Genomic DNA, 27,760 nt, shown 5'->3' on the forward strand with positions numbered 1-27,760 from the left:
TTTTGGTTTACTTCTTTGGGAATGAGACCTTTGTACCAGTCGCACTGAGACATTTCAAATGATACCAAACATGTATAATACTGTATTATGATTGTTCACATTAAACCATATAGATTTTTGGATGAATTTCAGGTGATCTCAGCATGAGAGTGAGAGGGAACAGGGGAATGGGGGGGTCAAGGGAAAAAGATGTAGATTAGGATCGCTTAGGTGAGACTTGCGTCTCGAATGGCGGTGCTAGTTTCACAAGAGAGAGTTCAAATGTTTATTTCTAGAAATGTCCTGTCTTCTGAGGGAGTGGTCGTTCCTCAACTAGACTGCCCGGCATTTTCTAATTTCTCAAGTCTTACAATGAAAAATAAATAAATAAATTGAAACTGAACTCCAAAGTGTAAAACAGTGATTCAATTATGATTCTATCAGTATTTATTTTATAACATTACATTTGTGTTGTGATGTTGATTTTCTAGTTAGTCAAGTATTTGACATGAATAGAAATTTAAATGCTCCTGAAAATCAATTCTAGGAGGCAAATAGCCATTAATATAAAAAAATAAATTAGTATGTGATGCTGTTGATAGCTTGTATGATAACTATAATTCACATAGTAAAATTACTTTCAGTCACAGATTTGGGTTGGACATCTTTTATTTTCATATTGCGAAAGCTGTACAGGTTCTATAAATATTTTTAAACGCTGAAATATTTACATCCATGTCTCTATTCTTTCCTGTCCCTCTGGTTCTAAACAATACAGACTGAAATGAAAGCCCAAATAATGTGCAACTGTATCTCTCACTCACACTTTCAAACAACAGACCTGATACACTGTCCACCTGGGAAACTCTGGGAAATCAGTTTTGTGCTATTTACATCTCTAAATCATTAGTGAGTGGGCTTTTCAATGCCATTTACAGTCTGCATACAAGAACGAACTGAATGGAGTCGCAAAAAGAACAGCTTTTTTTTGTGTGCACAATGCACATTCATACATGTAAATGATTAAAAATGTGAGCAAAACATAAAATAATATTAAAATATGTGAATGTGACAGCTGTACTGCCCAATCTAGTAGTCAAGAAGAGATGATCAGAGAAAATTTGCATCTCTAAGAACACACACACACTCTCTTTGTCATCTGTGTTTCTAACACAAACACACACAAGCAGAAAGAGGACACTTCAAACAAGACATTTTGGACAAGATTTTTCAAACAATCTCCAAACGTAGCTGTCTTCTAGATCAATAATGCCATTTTCATTGCTGTGTCAAAAAACGGCAACAAACAAACAGAAAACATAGAAGCGATGCCTGTCACCTCATTATGAACACTAAAGGACAGTGGATGAACCCTAGAAGGACGTGACTGGACTTGTTCTTGGTACGCACTAGTCATAGTATTGCACATCTAGAAAACAAACTACAGTTTTTCATAAACATTTCCATTGCTTTTTCAGCATTGCTTCAGGGATGTACAGATTTCTTCCTTTTTTAAATATTCATTATTTTCAAGTGACATGCATTTTAACACAGCAGTTCACAGACAGGGAACTTTACAGCAGAAATAGCACAGTAGTTTGAGCCTCACGTGGCAAGAGCTAAAGAGATACACTTACAGCAGGTAAAGGAGGGAGAAACGAACATTTAGGAAAGGGACGGAGGGTTAAGGCAAACCCCTCATACGTGGCAGCGCAAGATTGCAAAGACTTGAACATTTCACCCACAACAGACAGAACAGACTGGAATTTACAGTACAACTTCGCACATAAATATTAAATACACAGCCTGTTGACTGATATCAGAGGAGGTTGAAGAGCCTGATCTCGGCATGCCAGTGCCAACTCGCAGGAGCTGCGCATGGGACGTGCATTCAACCAAATGCTTCCGATCGCAATAAATAAAAGTGTATGAATGGGAGGGCGCCAACCAATAGTATTCACAGTCTATTCTTGTTCTGGTTGGTACATACTATGAGAATGAAACACCAGCATTTTAGTGTCGGACTGGAATACTATATCGGGTACGTGATCATATCTATTAAATGAATGGGTCGTTTCTTTTAGGACAAATGTGTTGAATATGTGAATACATCTAGATGTGAATTGGTACAGGAGCAGAGGTCCTTAAAAGGAGCTTGGCAAGAGTGTCAGCTTGTATTGAACAGGAGTATTGCAGGAGTTCAGGAGCGGGCTGAAGTAAACGTAGGAGAGAAATGTGCTAGCTCGGTAGTGGACGAGGGGACAGCATCTTGGGCTTGCCCTCTGACTCTTTCCCTTTGACCGCCGCCATGTAGGAGAAGAGGCAGAGCACCGAGTAACAGATCTGATTTGCCTGTTTGAGACAGAAGAGTTAACACAGAGTTATTTACGTCAAAAAGGGGAAAAAAGTATAGCACTCTATACTGTATTGTAGGGCTGGGCAAAAACACGGATTTCCCTGTTCTTTTTAGTCAATCGAATACATCCCGGTCGACCAGTGTATTCCTGCGACTGAGATATGGAGAAAAAAGCCTTGAGGGAAACCAGTCACCTGATGGAGTTTGGGTTCCTTGTCACTGTCGCTTTTGGCTTGCATAGTTGGGGTTTAAAAGACACTTAATAATCAGTAATATTATCAATTTGACTGCACTGACTAACTTGAACTGGATTGAGCTGGATGATGACACCAGAGCTGCTATATAGCTGATTCGACTTTGTTTCATAATTCACGAATTTTGCAACATTATTGAATTGAGAGCCGAATAACAAGATCATTGTCTTCTGTAGAACTGCTTATAGCTGAATTAAACTCGTTTCATAATTGATGAATCAACTTGAGCTGGATAATGATGACACGGTTGTCTTCTGTAGAGCTGCTTTACAGCAGAATTTGAATTTGTCTCATACTGTATTTGATATATCCTTGTTTGTTATTATCCTGTTTATCACAGTGAAGATGCTTTGAAACAATCTGTACTGTATAATGTGCTATACAAATGAAGGTGACTTGACTACTCATGAAAAATGACTCTTATGAGCTTGCCCTATTAACGAATCATTCAAAAATATAAAAAAAAAAACAGTATCCGTTTGAATCAGTACCAAGGTAGAAGGTCCTTGTATCAATAGTTTTTAGTTTGCTATGCAACCAAAATAGGCCAAAATATACGCAAAATGATTCGGAATTGAATTAAGAGCTTGTGAATCGGATTGAATCTGGAAAATCTGTATCGATACCCAGCCCTACTGTGTATAGTATTGTATGAATACTGAAATCTTACCATAGGAGTCTTGTATTTATGGATCACCACTTCTTTAGTTTCAGGAACTGCAAATCCCGTGCAAGACACAAAATAAAAAGTTCAACAGCAGTGGAATAACAAATTTGAATTATTCAAGGGCAAGGGGCGGAAACAGAGAGAAAGAAAGAGTTATAGAGAAAGAGAGAGAGAGAGAGAGAGAGAGAGAGAAGAGGGGAGGCATAAATACGGCCCATGACAAATGATTATTAATAATCTATATCTGGCCCTGCCATATTTCAGACGGAGCAAGATTAGCTCTGAATCTTGCAGCAGAAGAGCAGCACTCATATAGTTCATATGACAGGGTTTATCATCAGCTGAGAAACTCTTATGCAATGGGGAACTGAATCAAAGCACAAGAGGAGGAGAAAGAAAGAGTAGGAGAGGTGGAGGATAGCTGGAGAAATCCGAGAGAGAGAGAGAGAAAGTAAGAGAGGGAATTTCATTGCAAGTTGAAGTTGGAAGGAAATCCGAGGTCTGCTGGGTTTTTCCATCACTGGCATGACTTTTACTACAGGCATGAGTGTATGAACTCGAGTTTAGGAGAAGCGACATCTGACATGAAGGCAGTGCAGTGCAGATGAGGAGTCGACAGCCATTAGTGGTGAAAGAGGGTGTATGAGAGATGATGACAGATGGAGAGTTAAATGAGGAGGACAGGTGAGGGAAGAGAAGAAGAAAAGATAAAGGTGACAGCACTTTACCTGCTGGAGAATGAAGGTTTTCATAGCAGCAAAGATGAGGGGCGGATTACAAAAAGGAAGCACAAAGACACAGCACTAACCCAGTCTAGAGCCGACCCTACGACTACAGAAGAGATTTCATACACTGCAACTCCCTTCACATAGAATAGATCTCCAAAAGAACCGGTTGAATGATCTTTGCACGGTTTAGTTATTATCTAAACTCTGTGACAAACATTAAAGCCGTGTTCTTGATTTAAACTGTGACTCCTTCCAAAAGATGCATCTGAGGAAACAACTGCAATCTAAATCTAAGCTGCTCAATGAATTATTCACAGAACGACTTGAACGGTGGCTTATTTCTCAAAGCTGCTGCTGTCGTTCAAGATATTTGCAGAATCCTTTACCCCTTCCTCCAGGCCTGATCAAATCAGTGTGTTGTCTTTAGCTAATAAATCGAGCATTAGTTAACAGGTTAGCGCTAGGCTAAAGAAAGGCAAATGTTTTTAGCTCTGGTAACAGTGTTATATGTGAATAATACATAGGGATTTTGACAGATAGTAATACTAGATGTTATTAAAATGATATAGTATTTGTTCAAATAAACGTGATAATGTAGTAATCCCTAAAATGATTGATTTTAGTTTTTAGAGTATGAAAAAGAGGAAATGAACCACAACAAATAATGATAATAAAAAAACTAATATTGGCTAATAACAGATGTGGTACTGGTATGTTGTGCATCGCTACATGTAGTTAAAAAACAGTAATGAACATATTTTTATGATTGATAATTAATGGCCTGAATAGAGTGCCCACAAAAAAAAAAGTTGGTTTTGGGTCCAAGGGGGACAGGATTATGCGGGCTGATAGGATCTTGCCCCTTTTCGGTATCACATTTTATGTAACATTTCATCCCCAGAAGGTGCATTAATGAAGCAACAGCTAAAACTATGGTCCTACTTCTATAACCTCTGCTCCTGAAGCTCATACATGTCGTTCTGACCGCCACATCTAACAGTCCTGAACGTGATAACTTCTCTGCTCTGCATGTGACTGAGTTACTGCTGTGTCGCGTACAGGCCTAGAATCAAAATGGGGGTAATTACCAAACTCCTCCAGGACAAAGACTCCTTTCACTGTATTGCACTTTTTAATGTGACTCAGCTCTATGAAAACCTAAAAACAAACAAAAAACAAACAAAAAAACAACAGGACACACTGTTACCAACTCAATCACACACTTGTGAGAAAACAAAACAAAAAGTATTTTTTGAAGAGATGACAATCTGGACAGTTAGTAACTGTAAAATAGGGAGAAACGGAGAAAGAACATGATAAGCAAGCTGTTAAAAAACTATCAAAACTAAAATATGACTGCACAGAAAGAGAAATTTCCATGTTGACAGGATTACATGGGCCAGTGACGCAAATGGAGAGAGCTGTGAAAGTTTCAACGCCTGAGCAGCATTTATGGGTCTCTTTATATGCTAGAGAGTTCAAATATTTTTTTTTTGTAATTTTGAAATTGTATTAAATTAATCAAGTCAACAGCCTAACTATTCAAAGTCTCGCTTTAAAGAGAATCACTTCGTATTTACAATCCTTGTCTACAATATTTAGTATAACGTGTTCTTTAGGCACTGGAGACTTGTATAACAAATGTATTTTTGAAGCACTAAAGATTAAAGAGCTAATATGAACCTGCAGCTGTGAACATTCGCACCAAAAGTGGGAACGAAATCATGGCACTGATCCCCTACGTGCTGAAAGGGCCCATGCAAAGACATTCATGGAAAATTCCATCATCAAAAAAAAAAAAGAAAAAAAAAGGACATGACAGACCAAAAAGGAACCAAAAAGAGAGAGAAAATAATACAAAAGACATTAAAAAAAAATAAAGCACACAAGAGTGACGTCTGCCAGAAAAGCTACAGAACAAGGAAAAGAATGAAAAAGTAAATGACAATGTTACGCTAAAAAGCAGACTGCAGAGGTTGTGTACCTTCCGCTCCTTGCAGGGGGAGAGAGCATGGGAGAGAAACGGTTTGGATTATTATTGGACAAAAAGAGCAGAAAACACCCTCTGGTGCTATGAGCCCACTCTTACAGGATTAAACTACAACCACTGATTCCATCCAGAAAGAACAGTCATATTGCATTAACTGTTAATATCTGCCATTATGTTTACGTTAGTTTTGAAGCCCTGATGTGTTCCCACCCCATTACCCTCCATGCCTCCTCCACCAGCAACGAAGACCCGCTCCCTCACACATGCCTACAGCCAAAACAGAATAGTGCCAAAACCATTACAACACACAACTACACTACATAGAGGATTCTTCAAGTTTTCAACAATGCTGGACTCTTGTTAGCACTCTGTAATCAACTAGTGACCACTAGAGGCACCAATGTATCATAACGATATATTAAAGGGATAGTTCAGCCAACAATTCAAATTCTGTCATCATTTACTCACCCTCATATCATTCCAAATCTGTATGCATTCCTTTTTCTGAAGAACATACAAAAAACTGTTTGGGTTTTCATCGACCTCCATCGTATGGTCAATGGGAACCGAAACTTAGGTTACAAACATTCAGCAAAATATCTTCTTTCATGTAGCACAGAAGAAAGCAAGTCATAAAGGTTTGGAATGACATGAGGGTGAGAAAATGATGCCAGAATTTTCTTTTTTTTGGAGAACTATACCTTTAGGTAATTACAGCAACTGAAGACTATGACCTAGGAAAACAGTTAAAAAAAAAAGTTAGTATGTTAGATAGAACAAAAGGTTTAAGGTTTACATAGTTTGCTAATCATTCCAGTCTTTTCCAGAGTATCAGCGTTATGTAACTACTGCTTTACGCCTTAAGGGAGCTCACTATTGGGATATGCGTTTTTTCTAATCAAAAATAAAACTTTTGTTTTTTAGAAATGCGTTCAGTGCATGTCAGTTTCCCTCCTCTTTGAAATGTCTTTACATGTGCTTTATGAAAAGCAGCGTATCAAGTGTCAAATTAACCAGGTTAAATGGTCCCAGAACAGTGGTATTAGGTCACAGAAGGAGGCCATATGGTCTTAATCACAAGTGGCATCTATAAAATCAGGTTTATTAAGAACTATTACATGATTGTCTCCCATTAGAACCAATTTAAAGCTTTTTTTTTATTTTTATATTTGGTCAAGTATACAAATAAACCTCCCTAAAGTGGTTTTAAATAAGGAATGTATTTTTTAAACTCCCCAGCAATGTATTTTGTACATGACCACTTTGAATATGTTTTGCACAAGGTTCTAAGTCTTACCTCTGGCACACCACAACAAACCGACATCACACCAAAACTCACAAACCGTAAGGACCAGAGCCGGGCGCTGTGACCATTAACACGTCATACTCACACACACAGCGGGTGGAATGTTCTGACATTTGAAAAAGTAAATCTCTGCTTGTGATTAAGCAACCCAAAAACAAACATCCAGCAAATAAAGCCAAAAAACAACAACGACAACAACAACAGCTATTCCTCTAAAGAGATTCTTCAGGAACAAAGCTTCCAGACATTTTTAAAAAGCTTCCAGCTTTTCATTTATTTTAGAGTTTAGATTCGACTGTGTATTTAATTATTCAGCCCATTTTTTTGTTACTTTGTGAGTTGTTCCAAAAAACTTCTCAGAGGAAGGAAGGCACAAATAGAAAGAAAGAGTGAGAGGAAGGAGAAGAGCTATGGAGAGGTGATGAGATGAGTTTAGACAAGAAGTGGCAGAAAAGAGAAACAGGGGAATGAATGGATTGAGAATGAGAGGAAGGGTTGGTGCTGAATTTGGCAAGCACTTTGTCATGATTACGATAAAGGCGACACCTCTTACCTGGCTGTGCATAAATTTGAGGTTGATGCCTTCCAGCGTGACCTGAAGGAGACCACCCTCCCCTGTCTTCATGTCCTGAACCGGAAACTCGCCTCCCAGCTCTGGACCTACACACAGACACACACACAAAAAAAGAGAGACTAATTTCAGGGGAAAAAAATTCGAACAAGAAGAAGATTTTATATTTTTAAAAACCAAAAGGGTGAATTCAGGTAAATTAGGCCACTTTTATTGAGATGATTGTCAAAAAGTGGCCCATTTTACCTAAATTTACCCTACAAACACATACACTACCAGTGCAAAAAAAAATTGGGGTCAGTAAGATTTGTTTAAATAAAATTAATACTTTTTATTCAGCAAAGACATTAAATTGATCAAAAATAACAGTAAAGGCATGTATAATGTTACAAAAGATTTATAGTTTAAATAAATGCTTTTCTTTTGAACTTTACATTCATCAAAGAATCATGAAAACAATGTATTACGGTTTCCACAAAAAATATTAAGCAGCACAAATTACATCATATTATCATATTAGATTTCTTAAGGATCATGTGACACTGAAGACTGGAGTAACGGCTCCTGAATATTCAGCTTTGCCATCACAGAAAACAGTTATAATGTAACAAATCGTAGTATTTCACAATATACTGTTTTTACTGTACTTTTTATTTTTATGAAACCGAAAAGACTTTCAATAATTTTTATTTTTTTAATATCTTACCAACCCCAAACCTATTGAAGTGTAGTGTACAAAAAACACAATGTACCTGGTTTGATGCTTTGTTGTCGTGCAGCAGCACGCTCCATGCTGTCTTTAACACAGTAGTACAGTTCCCGACACTTAACACAAAAAACACAGAAAGAGAGGTGAAGTGCAGTAATTGAGACTTAATTACACTAGAAGCAATACTGAAACAATGCATAATCTGTGAATTGAGAGTGAGAGGGGATGTGGGTACTACAGTATGCCTTTGCATTGATGTTCGTCTCACCTTCTTGGTGTAGAACTTGTTAAGCTGTGTCTCTTGGCCGTTCCTCCTCCACAGACACAAAACTTTGGTCTTGGGACAGTAGGTCATATTAATGAGCTTCTCATACCACCAGCGCTCATAGACTGTGCCAATGTTACTGCGCAAGACGATGCAGTCGTCACACACCTAAACACACACGAGGAAGAGGAAAGAAGGACTGAATGCTCATTTACAATATATTTTCATGCAGACAAGTTAAATAGAATAAAAAAAGGAGGCATGCAGACACACAAAACTCCTACCTCCATGAAAAATATGTCACCAGTTGTATCAGTCCCAGCATGCACAACAAATGTCTGCTTCTTAATGTGCCGGCTTCCACTTGGCCTGAGGGAAAGCTCTCGGCCACTCTGCAGCAAAACACACAGTCTGTCAATCACTCATAACCTGATCATAATATGTTCGGCTACTGGCTTACATGCAACAGCTGCAACTTTTCATCTGACCGGCTCTTACCAAATTTGTAAGGCGGTCCAGGACCTCATTGACCTCCTGACTGTGTGTGAGGCCGATGTGAGATTTCCCCATAAGACGCCGTACCTTCTTCCTGATGTCATTTTTACTGACCTAGATAAATGGAGCAGTAATAGTTCGAGTACATGACCGAACAAAAGTTTGGGGTCAGCAAGCTATTTCATGTTTTTGAAACAAGTCTCTTATGCCCACCAAGGCTGCATTTATTTGATCAAAAATACAGTAAAAACAGTAATATAGTGAAATACTATTACAATTCAAAATGTATTTTATTCCTATGATGGCAAAGCAGAATTTTCAGCAGCCATCACTCCAGTCTTCAATGTCACACGATTATACAGACATCATTGCTGATTTGAAACTTATTTTTTATTAATGTTGAAAACAATTATGCTGCTTGATATTTTAGTAGAAATCATGTACTATTTGTTCAGGATTCTTTGATGAAAAGAAAGATTTAAAAAAAACAAATTTACAGGGACTTTTGATCAAATGAATGCATCCTTGGTGAAGTTTTTATTTCTTTACAACAACAAAAGATCTATAAATCTATACATACAATGTTAAAACGGCATCAAAACTACAATACCATTTTTATTCAAATGTAGTCATTCGGTTGAATAAAAGCATTGATTTCTTACCCCAAACTGTTCACTAATATCCTTTCAAGTATAATCGAAGGAATGAGAGTGAGTGTTTGTGCATACCTTCATCATAAGCATGTAGGCGATCATGTTGTGCAGGAGAGTGGACAGTAGTCTGTCCTCATCGTCCTCCAGTCTCTTGCGGTCATGATCTCCCAGAGACAGATATCTGATAGACCACAGCACAGCTTTATAGCTTAAAAAGCTAATTCAAACCATTGCAATATGTTGTCATTTTATAGAGTGGAACAAATGAAAAACATTCAAGCAGTGTCAGATGGGTGTAATTAGCTTGAAAGCATGTGAACAACCAGTATGCATTGTGCTTTCATTGAGAAACTGTATGTATACTTTTCAAATCAGACAATTCTGAATGCTGAAATTCATGTTGTTTTTATTGCTTTCGAATCTGTGTGAACACTTACAGAACACACTAACCTGTCAATCATTTCTTGTGGTCCCTGATCCATCCCCATTCCTTCCCGTTCCAACATTACGGCATCCAAGTAGGCATCCTCCCAGAACTGCACCTGATCCCACAGAGTAGAGCGCTCCTTACCTACACATACACACACATTTTAACTCTTAACTTGAATAAAACAATATTTCAACTCAATTCAACATGACAGCATGAACATTTATTAAGGTAAACGTCAGATGTTCAAAACCATAAAGTTATGAAACTAAAATGATTTGGATATTACACTAAAAACCCTACAAAAATGAACACACAGATAGTTCAAGCAAAGCCAAAGCAACTTCACAGCATGCTGTAATAAATAGAGCTTGCTATTCAACCTTATCAAATTAATTTTAACACAGAGTTAACACACGCCTCCATACATCTGCTTATTGTTTCAGCATTCACATACTCTCAAGCAGCTTTTATCACCCCTCAATTTCACACAAACACATTCAATTACAAAATAAAATTGGCTTATCTGATCTGTCTGGTTTGTGTATTTTAATTCTCTTATCAAATTTCAGGTACAAGCACCATAAATGGACCATACATTCATGCAAAATTGCAAATAATACCATGCACACACCAATACATTCAAATATTTATAATAAACCAAACAAACAAACACCCTGCATGCTCCATACAAGGCTTAAACACACAGTCATAGTATGGATGTGAGGGAAGGTACGTAGTGTCTAATACTACAATCCCAAAATACACACATCCAAAATGTCAAAGGTCACATATTATCCATACTCAGAGAAAAGGTTTCCATGGCAGCATCCTCCAGTTGGTCCCAAACTGAGCTTTTATCTCGCCCTTCGTGGCATTAAATGGAGGAGAAAAAAGAAAAAGAGGAGAGAGAGGGAAAAAGAGGAGGCCGCAGTACAGGAGGCAAAGAAAGTGTTAGAGTATTAGAAGCAAAGCTGTGTGCTGTAAGGGATATTCAAACCAATAATACATCACATGCTGGTTAATACAGGGACTTATTTGGAACAAATTAACAGAGAAGCTGTAGTGGTCAGTATGTAAGCATAGTTTACAGAATTAACTGTTGCAAACAGAATCTAGACAGTAATAAAGGATTGTTCTGTGCAGCGGACATGTTTTTACAATTTTTAAACATTAAGATTATGGAAAGCAAACAGAGACAACTTTTGGAAATACCTCATAATTATGAATTAACATGGACATTGGAAAATACACCAGAGCTGATTACTAAAGCAGTGAGTAAGGACATGGAAGAAGAAAAGAAAAAAAGTGCGAGAACAAACAAAATGAATGAAAGGAAATGAATGCTGAATGGATTAAGGAGGAAGATTAACTCTTACCCAGCAGCCCCTCACACAGGTAGATCCTCATGCTAACATCCTCAAGGGGCGGTGCTGGTGCTCCCTTATTGACACTAACAGGTCCCTTCACTCCTGGCTTCAGCATATGGGTCTTGCCCTATATGAGAAACAACCGTTTAAATGTTTGGGTAAGAAATTCATGCTTTTATTCAGCAAAGACACATTTATTTGATCAGCCATTGGACAGCAGTATATTTAAACAAATATTCAAATATGTATTTCAGATATTCATTATTTTATTTGTTGCCACGTGGTCAGTCGAAATTTGTTTGGTCTTTAAAGGTACACAATGTTAGCCTGACAAGCCAGACCCACATCTAGATGTTGGGTCTGGGAACACACCATTGGCAGGGTTCAATCCGAGGGGCGGGATAAACGGTTGTCTTTCAAATTCCCTCTGCACGCAACAGGATAGCGCTACAACCAACCAGAGCGTTTTCCCACCAGCGGAGCTAGCTGATAGATTAAACTTTTGCCGTATCCGGTCGGCAAAACTCCGAACACATCTTCCTTTTTTAAGAATGACTTCAGTGCCGTTCTAAAAGCTTAACTTCAAGTCTTCCAGAGTCGCGGCAAAAGCCGATTCGAAAGACCGCTGTTCGCCAGCAGCAGCAGCAATCTTCTTAGTTTTCAAGTAGCAGGGAATTCACGCGGAACTGTCAGAACTCTGCCGTCATTATGTTAAGCCCCCCCACCGACTCTATACACGATGTGATTGGCCTGACTAGAGTTTGGTTTTTCCAGCTCGCAAGCTAACAGAGAGTTGCAAGACGACACTGGCGGCAAAATAAAATTTCCTGCCGCTAGGGTGCGTCTAGATTTCTAGGCTAACACAATGTAACTTGTTTATGGCAAAATGTAAAAAAAATTATATAATAAGCGAGTACATCATGAATCCATTTTCCAAACCGTGTTTTTGCCTTATCATGACTACGGTATGCCTATATTTTACACCTGCAGGACGACAACCGCAGCGGAGCAACCCAGTACCTGTGTGACTTGTCATATCCATAAATAGAGAGAAGTAGTTCCGGCTACAATGTTCTTCCACAAGACTCATGCAGTTTTGACATAGTGAGGATGACTGCAACTAAGCCTGTGGATATGGATATGAAAGAGATGCTCACAAACACAGAGCTGGTCGCAGGGTTGGTCTCAATCTCGCTGTCGGACAGTGTGCCACGGGACAGGTTGAGATGTTGAGCATGTCTTCCCGTCTGGCCGTCTCCAGCAGTGCTGCTCAGGTCGCTGTCCGCACCCAGTGTTTCACCTGAGCTGTTACTCACCTACAGATCCAAAGTCAGAGATCAGCAATAGTACAGCAAACAAGAGAGATTTTATGACTTCTTAAAGGGATAGTTCATAAAAAAAAAAGTACTATATGTATATGTATATATAAATAAAAAAAAATTAAAAAAAATCCAGAAATCACAATATATGATTTTTTAACTATTTATTTGTATGATACAGCTGCAAATAAGTATTTGAACACCTGTCTATCAGCTAGAATTCTGACCCTCAAAGACCTGTTAGTCTGCCTTTAAAATGTCCACCTCCACTCCATTTATTATCCTAAATTAGATGCACCTGTTTGAGGTCGTTAGCTGCATAAAGACACCTGTCCACCCCATACAATCAGTAAGAATCCAACTACTAACATGGCCAAGACCTAAGAGCTGTCCAAAGACACTAGAGACAAAATTGTACACCTCCACAAGGCTGGAAAGGGCTACGGGGAAAATGCCAAGCAGCTTGGTGAAAAAAGGTCCACTGTTGGAGTAATCATTAGAAAATGGAAGAAGCTAAACATGACTGTCAATCTCCCTCGGACTGGGGCTCCATGCAAGATCTCACCTCGTGGGGTCTCAATGATCCTAAGAAAGGTGAGAAATCAGCCCAGAACTACACAGGAGGAGCTGGTCAATGACCTGAACAGAGCTGGGACCACCGTTTCCAAGGTTACTGTTGGTAATACACTAAGACGTCATGGTTTGAAATCATGCATGGCACGGAAGTTCCCCTGCTTAAACCAGCACATGTCAAGGCCCGTCTAAAGTTTGCCAATGACCATTTGGATGATCCAGAGGAGTCATGGGAGAAAGTCATGTGGTCAGATGAGACCAAAATAGAACTTTTTGGTTAAAATTCCACTAAACGTGTTTGGAGGAAGAAGAATGATGAGTACCATCCCAAGAACACCATCCCTACTGTGAAGCATGGGGGTGGTAGCATCATGCTTTGGGGGTGTTTTTCTGCACATGGGACAGGGCGACTGCACTGTATTAAGGAGAGGATGACCGGGGCCATGTATTGCGAGATTTTGGGGAACAACCTCCTTCCCTCATTTAGAGCATGGGTCGAGGCTGGGTCTTCCAACATGACAATGACCCGAAGCATACAGCCAAGATAACCAAAGAGTGGCTCTGTAAGAAGCATATCAAGGTTTGACCTCTGTAATTGCAAACAAAGGCTACTGTACCAAATATTAACATTGATTTTCTCAGGTGTTCAAATACTTATTTGCAGCTGTATCATACAAATAAATAGTTAAAAAATCATACATTGTGATTTCTGGATTTTTTTTTTTAGATTATGTCTCTCACAGTGGACATGCACCTACGATGACAATTTCAGACCCCTCCATGATTTCTAAGTGGGAGAACTTGCAAAATAGCAGGGTGTTCAAATACTTATTTTCCTCACTGTATATATATAATCTGTATGATTTTTTTTTCTGTGAAACAAAATAAATTAAAATTTCTTTTTTTTTTACACTACTGTTCCAATGTTTTGGGTTGGTATGATTTTTTTTTTTTAAGAAGTCTCTTGCGCTCACCAAGGCTGCATTTATTTGATAAAAAAATGAAGAAAAAAATACAGTAAAATTGTGAAAAATTATTACAATTTAAAATAATTTTTCTATTTTTCTATATTTTAAAATGTATCCTGTGATGGCAAAGCTTAATTTTCAGCATCATTAGGCTACTCAAGTCTTCAGTGTCACACAATCTTTCAGAAATCATTCTAATATGCTGATTATCAATGTTGAAAATAGTTATTCTGCTTAATATTTTTGTGGAAACAATGATAATGTTTTTCAGGATTCTATGATGAAAAAGAAAGTTCAAAAGAACAGCAATTATTTGATACCAAAATGGGGTGAGTAAATGATGAAACATTTTTCATTTTTAAGTGAACTATCCATGAGCACAAAGAGAAAGTAACAAACTTGTCTATAACGCAAGAAAGAAAGAAAGAAATAACAAGACTGTAAAAGCTGTAAGAGAACTGTCAGTGGGAACTACATATAATTTGGATATACAGATTCAGTTTTGGCCGTCTCAGTATTGGCCGTGCCCTACCACTGTGCTAGCCTCTGAGTCCTGACTGTTGCTTCTCGTCAGAGCAGGAGGCTCGGAGCTCGCCAGGGACTCTGTATCACTCTTCTGGAGAAGGAAAAAGCATGAAGAACATACATGAAATAGTATGCATAGGTATATTTCCATGCATTCAACTTCAAAATAAAATAAAACAGTCGATTTATATTGTGATATTAGGTTAACACCAACCTGTGAACCAGACGTCACACTGAGGCCACTGTCAGCACTGATCTGTGATTTCTTTTCATCAGTGTCTCCACCTTCTAGACGCTGTTTTGCTCCATCGGCCCCTGTAGGAAACATACAATCAGCTTTTCCATCCATTAACTCTCTGCTCTGCATTCTGGGACATCACATGACTAACAGTGAGCTGAAGCCATCTCTGTTCTACAGAGCGACATGAAAGTTATCGGTTTCATCGTTGGGAATAATGCCATTTCAGCCACTCATTAGACTATGCTGAGCAGACAGACAGACACAAATAATGCTTGGGGTCATATTGGGGAAACTCACAGAAGCACATCAGCTGACAGTGGGCCAGATCAGTTCACACACAGTAATGCTAGACAAAAGCAGTCACACATGCAGGCAAACACAGTCAACTAATCGAACAGGAGGAAGCTTCAGATGCTACTAGCGCACTCACTGCTTCTTAAATGAAGAAACCTATATTGTGCTTGCAAACCCCAACTTGGTTACAACTGATTACGCTGTATGAGGCATCAAGACCAAAAAAATTATACTCCAAATCTTCCACTGTAAAATTAGCCAAGTGAAACAGAATGCATGTGATCTTTGAAACTCTTTAAATACTCGACTGAAACAAGTAACTGAAATATGACATGATTGTAGTTTATCTCACATCTCATACTTGCATCAAAATATAGTAAGTATAAGTAAAATGAGGTGGAAAACCAAAGACAATGTATGCCTGTGTTCAGTGTCAACCAGTGAGAAGTAACTGTAAAATTTTTTAATACAAATACAAATCTACTCAAAATTAACCTGATTATCATTTATTTATACCACCTGATAAGAATTAAAAATAAACTAAATGTGGTAACTCAAAAAAATCTAAGTACATGTGAGATAAATCTACTCAATCATGGTTGAAAAATATGAATGCTTTAAAGAAATGACAAGTTGCCAAGTAAAACACAGAGCAAACCAGTCAAGAGTAGGAATGGGCATGAGTACCTGAGTACTGGGAAGTGATAGCATTGATTAATAATTATTTTGTGATTGGTTAAAACAGAATATCAGGTGGTACTTTGCAGTGTGATTGCTTTGATTGGAAGGCACCTATACACAGAGTCTTGACTTTCAGTCCGCGTGAGCAACGGTGCTTAGAACACTGTGTATTCACAGGAACGCATTCTAGCCCAGGGGTCAAGAACTATTTTAAACGAGTAAAAATAAAAAACAATTACTCAAATCATAAAAACACTGAGTGAGACGTTAAAAAAAAACACTAAGGCGCGATATAATTGCAAAAAAGACTTTCTGACACAAGTACTCAATATCTGTCAAGTACTCAAGCAGTCAAATGAACCAAAATGCACATCCCTAGTCTAGAGTCAGATTTGCAAACTTAGAAATATTGGCCCAAATATTGATTCCATTTCAATATGTACAGGGCTTATTTTATACCTCAAATTTACTTTGGATGGATCGCCATTTTAACTTTGCATCTATATACCTATGTACCGTATTTATACCTTCCTTGACAAAATGTTTGGGCCACATGTCTAAATGGGCTTTTTGAGAAGTAGTTGAGTATTTGGGGGCAGATTCTGTTTCTACCCACAATAGAAAGTGGTTTAAGGGAAGAGGACTGGTGCAGGTAGAAGGACAGATTCCCTGTTTTGCAGTTCTGCAAAGGAAAGTCTAATTGGGTGCTTAGGGAAGTGATCTTACTCTGTTCTTTTTCCAAAGCTTTTTGCTTTCTGTTATCCTGGTGCTTGCTCCACAATTCTACCCAAGATGCATTGCAAGCAAGGAGAGAAAGACAGAGAGAGAATCAGAGAGCCGGTTGAATTGTCAGATATGGAGGATGAGCTGTTTTTAAGAGAAAAATAATAATAAATAAAAAAACAATAAATAAAACTGATCAAGTGCAAAGTCTCATTTTCAAAATGTAAGGATGTTTTGCAATGTCCGCATAGCAATATGCAATCTAAATGAAGGATCTGATGTCTTGTAAAACCATCCAATCATTTAAATCTAGTGGGGTCCCATTACGGGTCCCATTACAAAACATCCCAAGCTATGCAACCCTGTTCCTGAAGAGCCAAAATGATGGATTTCACAAAAAATCAGCCTCATGTCTTGGTTTTCTTTCCCCATTCTTGTCATCCATAATGGGCAATGGCTCTCCAAGGTGAGGGTGGATGGTCTGGGAGGTGCAAAAGGCGTGAGATGAGAACGACAAATCAGCCTCACAGCTGGTGAGTGAAATGAGGTGTAGCAAAAGCAGGGCGTGCAGTCTCAAAGACATTCCGTAGAATTGCAGGTGCATTATTACCGAAGGACAGACAAGGCAAGGTAATGAGGGTTGGGGTTTGGAGAGGGGGTGGTGGACGATCCCCTGTACACAGACCCAGATATGACCGCCAATCAGTGGCCTGGGCCTAAAAATCCACAAGCCACTCCAGGTGTTTCAAATGGAAGCAGGTGTCTGCGGTTAGCTTTAGGGATCATCATAGGACTGTTAACAGGGGAAACAACAGCTCAGGACCCTTTTATAGAGAGTAGTGGTACAGTCCAAGACCTTCACCGTCCACTATTTCACTCTCGGCTACATAGAGTCTTTCACTAACATGCATCTAATGGATTTAAGGTGAGTCAGGACTGGCAAACAGGATTTGAAAAAACACACGCTGAACATTCCGGAATTTGTCTACGTAAATTAGGTTCGTATGCATCACAATATTCCAGTAATGTGTCTACACCAACCAATGCCCCCTTAAAATATTTGTTGGCTCCAAAAGCAACAGAACTGCAGAAGTTGTCTCATACTACAATGTATGAGTTAATTCAAAAATGAAATTCTGTCATTATTTACTTACCCTCAAGTCGTTGCAAATCTGTGTGACTTTATTTCTTCTGTGGAACAGTCTGTACATTAAAAGGTCAGTTGGGTCAATGTTTTGGACACCAGTGACTTTAAAAATATCTTTCTTTTTTTGTTCTGCAGAAGAAAGTCAGTCGTACAGGTTTGGAATGGCATGAGGATGAGTAACTGATGACAGAATTAACATTTTCAGGTGAGGGAACACTTGAGCCATTGTAGTTCTTAAGTTTTGGCACAAAGTCAGTGTAGACAGTTAATGAAATAGAGGAAGCGGCCCTAAGGGACACGTGGCCCCCAGAGAGCTCAGGGAACATAACAAGCAGCGAGAAGGGGGGGGGGGGCATGCAATGAGGACTGCTGTTTACACACCAATAGAGGCAATAAAATTCTCTTCGTTCAGACTCCGTGTATCAAACTGCCGTGGCGATTTCCCAGAGGAAGGTGGTGGCAATTGTATACGGGGTACCAGGAGCACGCCTGCCGCCCTGGCGCTCTCCATTCGGCCTGATGGGCTCTCCTTACTGCCTGGGCTGTTAATCCCCTCTGTGGGGCTCCGTTTCCGCTTGTCTAGGTCTGTGAGCCACAAGCGGGCCCAGAGGAAATAGAGCAGGGAAATAGAAAGAAAAGGAAATAGCAAAGACACATGGAGACAAAGGGATAGAAGTAAAATTTAAAAGGTAGGTTACAGGTGATTTCTCTAAACAAATATGGAAAAAAGGCTGAAACCCAAGATTATGTAAATAGCTTGTAGAGTGACTGACACCAAGCTGCACATGGCTGTGAAGAAGAGGAACAAGAACCTTCAAGAAAGTGGAAACTCTTTGTGTTGTTATATATCTATTGGTCTGACTGCAGGCAGAAACCACGTTTAATGCTAAACATTAAGATTTTTTCTTAATTTGGACATTCAAATGAAGGTTACCTTTGGTTTGGTAGTGAGTGCGCGCTATCTCTAGCAGACTGAAGACGCTGGCCATGCCTCCCAGGCCAGCATTAGTGTAAGAGTGCTCCAAACTGGACACTGTGCACTTCAATAGGTCCAACATGCCTTTGTACACTTTCCTGTTTATCTCCTATACGTATAGGTACACAAAAATATATAATAAGCAAAACATGAGTAAAAATTTTTTAGTTTTGCTTTAGCTCAGCATCAACTTGATTGACTCGTCATTTCTAACTCACCACATCTCTTATAACTTCCTGCTGAGCGTCTTCCTCTGATTGGACAGCACGGTTGAGTTTACTCAGCACAAAGACACGCAGCTGTTCGTTCTCTAGCAGGCGGCGTACTTTCTTCATGTTGAGCCAGCCCACACCCTGCCCATCGAGCACGCTCTGGACCACCTCCTTAAGAAACTGCTGGTTCTCACTGCACAGCATAAAAGACCAGGTTTAAGGGAGCAAGAGCCACATATTCACTTCATAGGCACTCAAAAGAAACTGCTCTTATCCTGGGATTTTCACGCACAACCATTTCTAGGGTTGGTCCAAAAATAGAGAAAATATCCAGTGAGTGGTAGTACGATTGGTGACAAAGTCACCAGATCTCAATCCAATAGAGCAGCTTTGGGATGGGGTGGATTGGGAGATTCGCATCATAGATGTGCAGCCGATAAATCTGCAGCAACTGCGTGATGTTATCATGTCAATATGATAGCCCCTGGCTGAATCTATGCCACGAAGATTTAAGAAAGTTCTGAAGGTATACCTCATAAAGTGGCACGTGAGTGTACATACACTACCATTCATTTATTCATTCAGTTATGCATTTAATTGAACAAAAGTGTCAATGATGTTTATGATGTTAAAAAATATTTCTATTTCAAATAAAGGAGGTTCTTTTGAACTTACGGTCACACTTTAGATTAGGGTCCAGTTCTCACTATTAACTATGACTTTCCCTTCAATAAACTCCTAATTACTGCTTATTAATACTTAGTAAGGTAGTTGTTAAGTTTTAATGTACTGGGTCATGCAGAATAAGGCCATGCAGAATAAGGCATTAATATGTGCTTTATGTACTAATATACAGCCAATATCCTAGTTATATGAATGCTAATAAGCAACTAGTTAATAGTGTTGAACTGAACCCTAAACTAAAGTGTTACCGAACTTTCTATTCATCAAAGAATCCTGAAAAAACATTTATCATAATTACCCCCTACCATAAGTAGGGTAGCACTACTCTTACAACTTTTTTCATTTGGATTAATCACATCTGCTTGTATTTGTCTAATTTGCAAGATGTTTTGGATTATAGTGCATGAATGAAGAAATATACAGTACCTGGTGTTGTTGGCTCTGCCCTGAGGAGATGGAGACTCTCTCTTGACGGTGGGGCTGTGCTTAATAACAGAGGATTTCTGATCTACCAGCGCTCTGGGAGCTCGTGCCCCTATAACAGAACATTCACTTTGTCAGACTGGATATAGACCTTACATGTATGTATGTATGCCTGTCACATGGAACCTGCTTCCATGTGTCAATACCCACCCATTCACCAACCTACCCCCCTACACACACACAAAAGAGTGAATTCATTTGAAATCTTTCGTTACAAATTCACATTTCACTTGAAAACACACATCTAATCACCACAGCAGAAACACAATGACTACAGCATTAAGAAACACAATGCAGTCTAAGGCCCCCACACAGATGTTTTAATCTTGTGTCTGGTAATAGTATAGAATCAAAATAAGTAAATGACAACACACACACAGCTTTTAACTTGCAGATATTCCTTTGCACCTCAGTATTTTGGACACTGCAGTATGGGGGGTATTACATGACTAATGACGCTAACGTTGACAGCGGGCGACTCAAGGACTGGAGCAGTAAGGGGAGCTACAGTACAGGAGCAATGACGCTGGTTGGTGCAAACACACACATACAGGCAAAGAACAGAGTGAGAAAAATGAGTGGAAGAATGTGTGAGTGAGAAACAGACTGGATGGCAACAAGAAACAAAACAACAAAAATAATGAAATAAGCCCTCTCAGTTCAGATGATCATACAACACACACTTCCTATAGCTGTGAGTGTACGGCAACAGCACATACACTAACACACACAAAGCAATTCAGTGTGTGTGTCTATCCAGCCTCTGTGCATAGATCTGAAGATTCACATGCATAAAGCACAGCCAGTGCATTGATGGCTTGTGCTACATATAAGGGCATTAAAAGCCATGTTCACACACATTTCACACTGCGTGGCAGATTACATGTTAGATTGGGCCAGGAAATATTTTTAGACAAGACTTACATGCCACACAATGAAGTATGAATAACTATATGCTATTACAAACTTGCCAAAGATGCATTTTGAAACAATTTATAGGAGTAAAACCAAATGCATGAATTATGTATTGAAGCCTGCTAGGATGATCAGTCATTTAAAACAGAGAATACCATTGTTATTAAATGAGATAAACTATCTATGCTGAATATCCAGTGGACAGCTAATCATTCACGTGGCTCAGTGCACTGCGGCTCGACTGTGATAAGCTGCATTACACCTCATAATATATCATATAACTAGTATATTTCCTTTATATATATTCTACGGTTCAAAAGTTTGAGGCCAGCAAGGATGCATTAAATTAATCAAATGTAACCGTATGGTTAACATTTATAATGTTATAAAATAAATGTCTTTCTTTCTTTCTTCTCATCAAAATATCCTGAAAATGTCGAACAGTTTCCACAAAAATATTAATCGGCGTTTTCAAAGTGTTTTCAACAATGACAATAAAAAATATTTGAGTTTCCTGAATGATTTCTGAAAGATCTAAAATGAAGATTTCTGAAAATTCATCTTTGCCATCACAGGAATTAATTACATAAAAAAAATGTATAAAAAACAACAACAACAGTAACTCTAAATTGTAATAATTTTTGGGTAACACTTTATTTTAGTGTCCTTGTTACATTTTACATGTAGTTTCTATAGTAATTACTATACATTATGCATAATTACATGCAACTAACCCTAAACCAAACCCTAGTAATCACATGTAGTTAATTAATATTACGCGGTATTTAAATGTATAATTACACTGTAACAAGGACACCTTGAGATAAACTAACCATTTTTGTAATAAGCTGTAATATTAAATTATAATCTTATAGTAATTATTACTAACTTGCAATAAGTTACTCTAAATTGTAATATTTCACAATATTACTATATTTACTGTATTTAAATATACTGTATTTGCTGTATTTTTGATTAAATAAATACAGCCTTGGTGAGCATAAGAGACTTACAAACCCCAAACTATAATGTACAGTCAATAGGTTATTATCGTGCGATAAAAACCAGTTAATTGCACATTTTTTCATAAAATCAGCACATTCATTTTCAAATAAATAAAATACGGTCAAAGTAGCCATTTTCTGCTTATTCTGCATAGAATACAGATCTGCACATTCTGGACCCTCAACAAACATCATGAGATACTTTTTAAGCAGTATCACAGCAGTATCGTGAATATTTTTTGGCTTTTCCTTCACTATCTGGTCATATACTGTATATATGATCCCATAGTCTGATCCTAAGTCTCACAGACATCATCAGTCTCTCTATATGACATAACCGCAGTCCTAGTCTACAGGCCCAGTCCATCAACAGAAGACATGATGCATGTGAACAAAAGAGTCAAACGGTTACAATCACAGTGACTGACATCCAACAAAAGGTGGCAGTCGAAGGTGAGGAATGAGGAAGCAATGGTGGAACAGGATGCTGGGAGATGTAGCTGACTGGCTTTGGAGAAGCATGCAGCTCACGCAGCAAAGGGCGGAACCCACCTTCTCCGCTCCCCGGGCCGATCTCTGTTACAATCTCCATAAGAGAATTTAGCCCAAATACTGGACACAGAAGCCAGAATTAGTGCAGGGGGTCAAAGAGGGGACAGAGAACAAAACCGGCCCAGACAGAACCAGTCCAAACATCAACCCACAACCACAAGCGTCGAACACATGTACATATAACAACAGAGAAAACCAGCAGAGAGCATGGAATATGAAAGAGAGAGAGAGAGAGAGAGAGAGAGAAATAAGAGAAAGGCAGAATTCAGAAAAAGATAAGTATTTTAGTTGAGCATTCCAGACTTACATTTAGTCAGAATATCTTGTGATTTGGAAGGTCTTGATTAACTATGATTACATGTAATTAATGAAAGAATGAAGCAGTTCTACAAAACTCCATTCATAAAACTATTGGATATAATAAACAGAATTATTAATATTAGATATTAATATTAGAATTTAATAATATGTTTCAGCCATAAATAACTGCTTAGTGCTTTTAAAAACAGGTAATGTACGATTAATTTAATAAATAAAAATAAAAATGAAAGTCAGCATGCAATGTAAATCTAATTTGTAAATGCATGTTCTACATATTACAATGAATAAATAATGCATGCCTATGTTTCTTTTTTTCCCTTTTTTGACCTGATCATAACCTGATCTTTCTGTGTAAACAACATCTCTCTAATCATTTAGTCCACTTAAACCGCTCCCCTCCACAATAAACCCCCAAAAAGTTGAAGGAAAAAAAGGCCAAGGGCACATTCTTCAAATTGGCACGATGTAACTGCTAGAGGGATTGTTTGTTCAACACTACCTTTGACACTAGAGATGGCCATTTGTTGTTCCTCTGTTTTGACAGTGAAAAGGGGTATGTGTGTGTTCACTCAACATTAAAAGAAAAAGAAAAAAATCATTACCAGTCGACATGCTAGCTGGAATGCAGTGTGGTTTAGTCTCCTGCAGGGCTCTATTGGTTTTCTCCTCTACCCGGCTCTAAAAGCAGCATTGCTATTCTCTGCTGAAAGCTGCACACTTTCTGTGCATACAAGCTACAATCCTTGACATACCATCGATTTATTTTAAAACACCACAACCACCAGACTTCAAAGTCTCCTTAACCGAGACTTTGGTGGAAATTCACCATCCAAGTTTAGTGGAAACTACATTTCAGTTCTGTACCTGACCAGAGCTTGAAATGTACTGAGTGACTGCACTTCTCCCATTGTGGTTTTGTTATCTTCAATTCACCCAGGGAGCTCAGGTGGAATTGAAATGGAACAGACCTCAACTCTGTTTCCAATTGTGGTGACACACATATAAAGGAAAGATCACTTCAAAAACACACCGCACACAACACAAGGAGCAGTCAAAAATCGTATCATTCCGATGCTACAGAAAAATCTTTTCTGTATAGAAAGAAAAATGTTTTGAAATGCAACCATGAGCTGGCTGTTGTCTACTAAGAAGTGTGCCACCATTAAAATGTTCATTACTAACAATCACAGAGTAGGAAAGGAGGAAAGGAATAGCGGATATATGTGAGCACATATATATCCCCCATCTTAGAGGTTCCAAACTGCTGTCCCATGAGATTTTATTTTCCAACCCTGAAATAGCAGACATTATCAGTTCGTGACAAAATGCTGTTTGGTGTTTAGTTCAGATTCAAGGGTGTAAAAGGAAGCATCAAGGACAGGAGTTAGAAACCAATGCAAGTCTGTCAGTCAGGTTCAGAGTGAGAAAAGTGGGCAGAGTTTCTCGTTCTCTCAGGACTCATAGGGTCTATATTACTAAACAGCAATTTGTTTTCTCATTAGGGCAAACTACAGATATGAAACATACCAGGACTTTCAGGACTGTCATCACCATCGTCTGAGCAACACAAACATCATCCAAAATAATAAACAAACAGAAAATAAAGTCAACAATAACAAGATCATTAAAAAAAGAATCTTGGTTGCTAGCTTAGAAAGTGACTTTATGTCTACGCTAGCTAGGGCTGGAACAACGCGTCAACGTAATCAATTACGTTGATTACGTAAATTAGTCGATTTGCTTGCGCTGTTTATGTTCCTCAATGATAGCAGCTGCTACTCTGGACATGCTGAAAATCAGCCGTTATTACAAAAATATCGAAAGTGAGGGAATTTTTTAAACAGAGACCAAATAAATTCTGTAAAATTGAAATGGCAAACCACAGCAGCACAACTTCTATGCAGGAGGATCTGAAAAGAAAACATCCCGGGGCTCTCCTACCTAAAACAACGAGGCGGCAGCTTAAGTGTTTTGACTATTATAGTAAATTTTACACAGCTCTAGAATAGGGATGCCAGTCCCATATTTTGTGCTTTATACGGCTGCGTTTACACAGCATTCAGTTAACGTTATATACAAATAGTGTGAGACGTGCTGCTCAAACATAGCCTACTGTCTGCAACCGGTTGCAAAGCATTTAACGCTGTTTTTGTTTATTTAAAATATGTAATGGATGAACTCGCGAGGCGAGTTGGACTCGTTTAATTTATTAACGTGCTGTCAATCGTTGTAAAACTTGACGGTTTTATGGACACCGCCATGCTTGATACTGGTGCTATGTTTACCGCTATGGTACTCTGGACGCGACAAAGCAGCCATTGCAAATCCATTTGTCCTTCCTATGAGAAGAAGTATCACAAGTGCTTGAAGTAGTCTATGAGTACGTCATAAATAGAACGATCAGTTTACTGTTTAATTTATGTCATTATATAGATCAGTGGTCGTGTCGCGTCGACAACATCACTGATTATAATCTACTATCTTTTGTCGCGGCGCATCGCGTCCGGTGTAGAATGCGGTTGTGACTTCAGCTGTTTGATCATACAGCTAAATTAACATTTTCAAGCAGCTACTTTAATCTCCTGACTGAACAAAACATTTCAGGATTCACACTTGTAAGCAATTGCTGCAGTAAATTCCCAAAAAGTGACCGTGAACGCAGCCATAGTAAACACCTTTCCTAATTAGGCCTAAACCTTATCTTTTGTCATAAATAGTACCATTAGGTAAATCAATAGATTGATCGATTGAAAAATAATCGTTAGTTCCAGCCCTAGTCTACTCCACCATTTTCCACTTATTCAGTTTCTTTTCGGAGGAAAGAGGAGGCATGGTACTCGTCACTTTCAAGGCAGCAACACTGGATAACACTTGGGTTGGGGAAAAGAAATCAGGTAACATTCCCACAAACCTTCATCTGTGTCCTCTGTTAAATCTAAATTAAAATATTCTTTAAATTAAATACATAAAACAAATTATAAAGGAAGAAGAGAACAAAAGTGGAAAAATGAAAACTAGTCAACATAAGTAAATAAGTATTCCTTACTTTTTAACAGCTGAGGCTGGAGTCTTTCTATACCTAATGCCTGTACTAAACAGACTTTTCTCGTTCACAAAAAACTCTTTAAAGTACAGATTTTTAAAAATGAATTATTATTGTCTATTCTTATTTGACTCATAAATAACTGCAGTGGAGTTAATATACAAGTTCAGACTAATTGGAGTGATTCAAGCATTAGTTACACTGCCTTAGAAAAGACCAAAAGGGTTTGGAGAGAAGAAGAGGAAGAAGATAACTGGACTAGACTGGAGGAATGAGACAGGGCGAGCATATGGGTGGATGAACGAGAAGGTCACATGGAGAGATCCGAGGGGATGTGTGTACCTTTGAGGCTGGGGAACGGTGTGTTCTTCTCTCGAGCTTTATTAGGCAGAGCCAGACTGGAGAGACTGAAACTGGTGCCGTGGTTTTTATACAGGTTACCTGCACATACGCGATTCAGGAGAAATGTACAACAGGGAATCACACGTTTGTGTGTAATCGAATTGTAAAAATAGCAGAAATTTAGTCCAGTGTCCTAGTTAGTCTTCAGTAAAAGCCAATATGCTACTGAAGATACTCTTCTTTATTATAAATATAAATTTTCATTACTGTCCAAAGGTTTGGGATCGGTAAGATGTTTTCATGTTTATGAAAGAAGGCTCATAAACTAATAAAATCTGCATTTATTTGTATACAGTATATTAATACAACGTAAAATACCTGTTTTCTATTTGAATATTTTTAAATGTAATTTAGTCCTATGATGACAAAGCTGAATTTTCAGCAACCATTACTCCAGTTTTCAGTGTCACATCAGTAATCACGTCATAAAATACTGAATGAAAGTATACATTTCTTTTATATGAAAGAAATCGTACAGATACCACACTTTTGAACAGTAGGATGCCATGTAACCTTCACATATATCTCAATAATTTTAACGTTTGTTTAAGGTCTTCTTTCAAGACAAAAGTCAAGTCAGAAATTCAAGCAAATATCTTCAAAAAACATTTATGTTCATTTGCGTTTTAAGTATTTTTATGTCCAATTTTGCAACGGGAGCATGAGCTACTAAGGAATGAATAGAGGTGATGCTAAGCTGGCCACTCACTGGCGAAGGACATGAGTCCCCCGAAGCCATCATTACTATTGTTGGAGATGGTGGAGTTCGGAGAGCTATTTCTGGAGTCTCCCTCCCCGTCAGATTCACCCGGAAGCTTCAGACTGCTGGGTCTCAATGGACGTGATGGCCTAAACACACACACAGTTTAGGATTTTGAGTGCTGGTCTGTGCAACTGAGATATCAATTCTGTGTGTTTGTGTAGGAC

At 38.5% G+C, this 27,760-nt stretch overlaps 1 protein-coding gene across 16 annotated transcripts in view; it reads right to left on the reverse strand.

Moving 5' to 3' along the window:
• Positions 1-630: 630 nt before the first annotated feature.
• Positions 631-27,760, reverse strand: part of madd (MAP-kinase activating death domain) — a 58,215-nt gene continuing 31,085 nt past the window's right edge. For 2 of the 16 annotated variants that reach the window (XM_084405997.1, XM_084405988.1), the window contains 22 exons: positions 27,543-27,682; positions 26,774-26,872; positions 20,540-20,648; positions 19,436-19,622; positions 19,176-19,326; positions 18,623-18,826; positions 17,098-17,154; positions 15,370-15,470; positions 15,163-15,246; positions 12,928-13,086; positions 11,780-11,897; positions 11,205-11,267; positions 10,424-10,544; positions 10,049-10,154; positions 9,324-9,434; positions 9,110-9,217; positions 8,829-8,993; positions 8,604-8,676; positions 7,834-7,940; positions 5,073-5,142; positions 3,260-3,306; positions 631-2,331 (listed from right to left, as the gene is read on the reverse strand). In XM_084405997.1, coding sequence (XP_084262123.1) covers positions 2,218-2,331; positions 3,260-3,306; positions 5,073-5,142; positions 7,834-7,940; positions 8,604-8,676; positions 8,829-8,993; positions 9,110-9,217; positions 9,324-9,434; positions 10,049-10,154; positions 10,424-10,544; positions 11,205-11,267; positions 11,780-11,897; positions 12,928-13,086; positions 15,163-15,246; positions 15,370-15,470; positions 17,098-17,154; positions 18,623-18,826; positions 19,176-19,326; positions 19,436-19,622; positions 20,540-20,648; positions 26,774-26,872; positions 27,543-27,682 — 2,494 coding nt within the window. In that variant the 3' untranslated portion in view covers positions 631-2,217. The remainder of the gene's footprint in view (positions 2,332-3,259; positions 3,307-5,072; positions 5,143-7,833; positions 7,941-8,603; positions 8,677-8,828; positions 8,994-9,109; positions 9,218-9,323; positions 9,435-10,048; positions 10,155-10,423; positions 10,545-11,204; positions 11,268-11,779; positions 11,898-12,927; positions 13,087-15,162; positions 15,247-15,369; positions 15,471-17,097; positions 17,155-18,622; positions 18,827-19,175; positions 19,327-19,435; positions 19,623-20,539; positions 20,649-26,773; positions 26,873-27,542; positions 27,683-27,760) is intronic. The other 14 variants (XM_084405993.1, XM_084405991.1, XM_084405996.1 and 11 more) reach the window with 13 other exon arrangements.

The sequence above is a fragment of the Rutilus rutilus genome, assembly GCF_951802725.1.
Source record: "Rutilus rutilus genome assembly, chromosome: 3".
NCBI lineage: Eukaryota > Metazoa > Chordata > Actinopteri > Cypriniformes > Leuciscidae > Rutilus > Rutilus rutilus.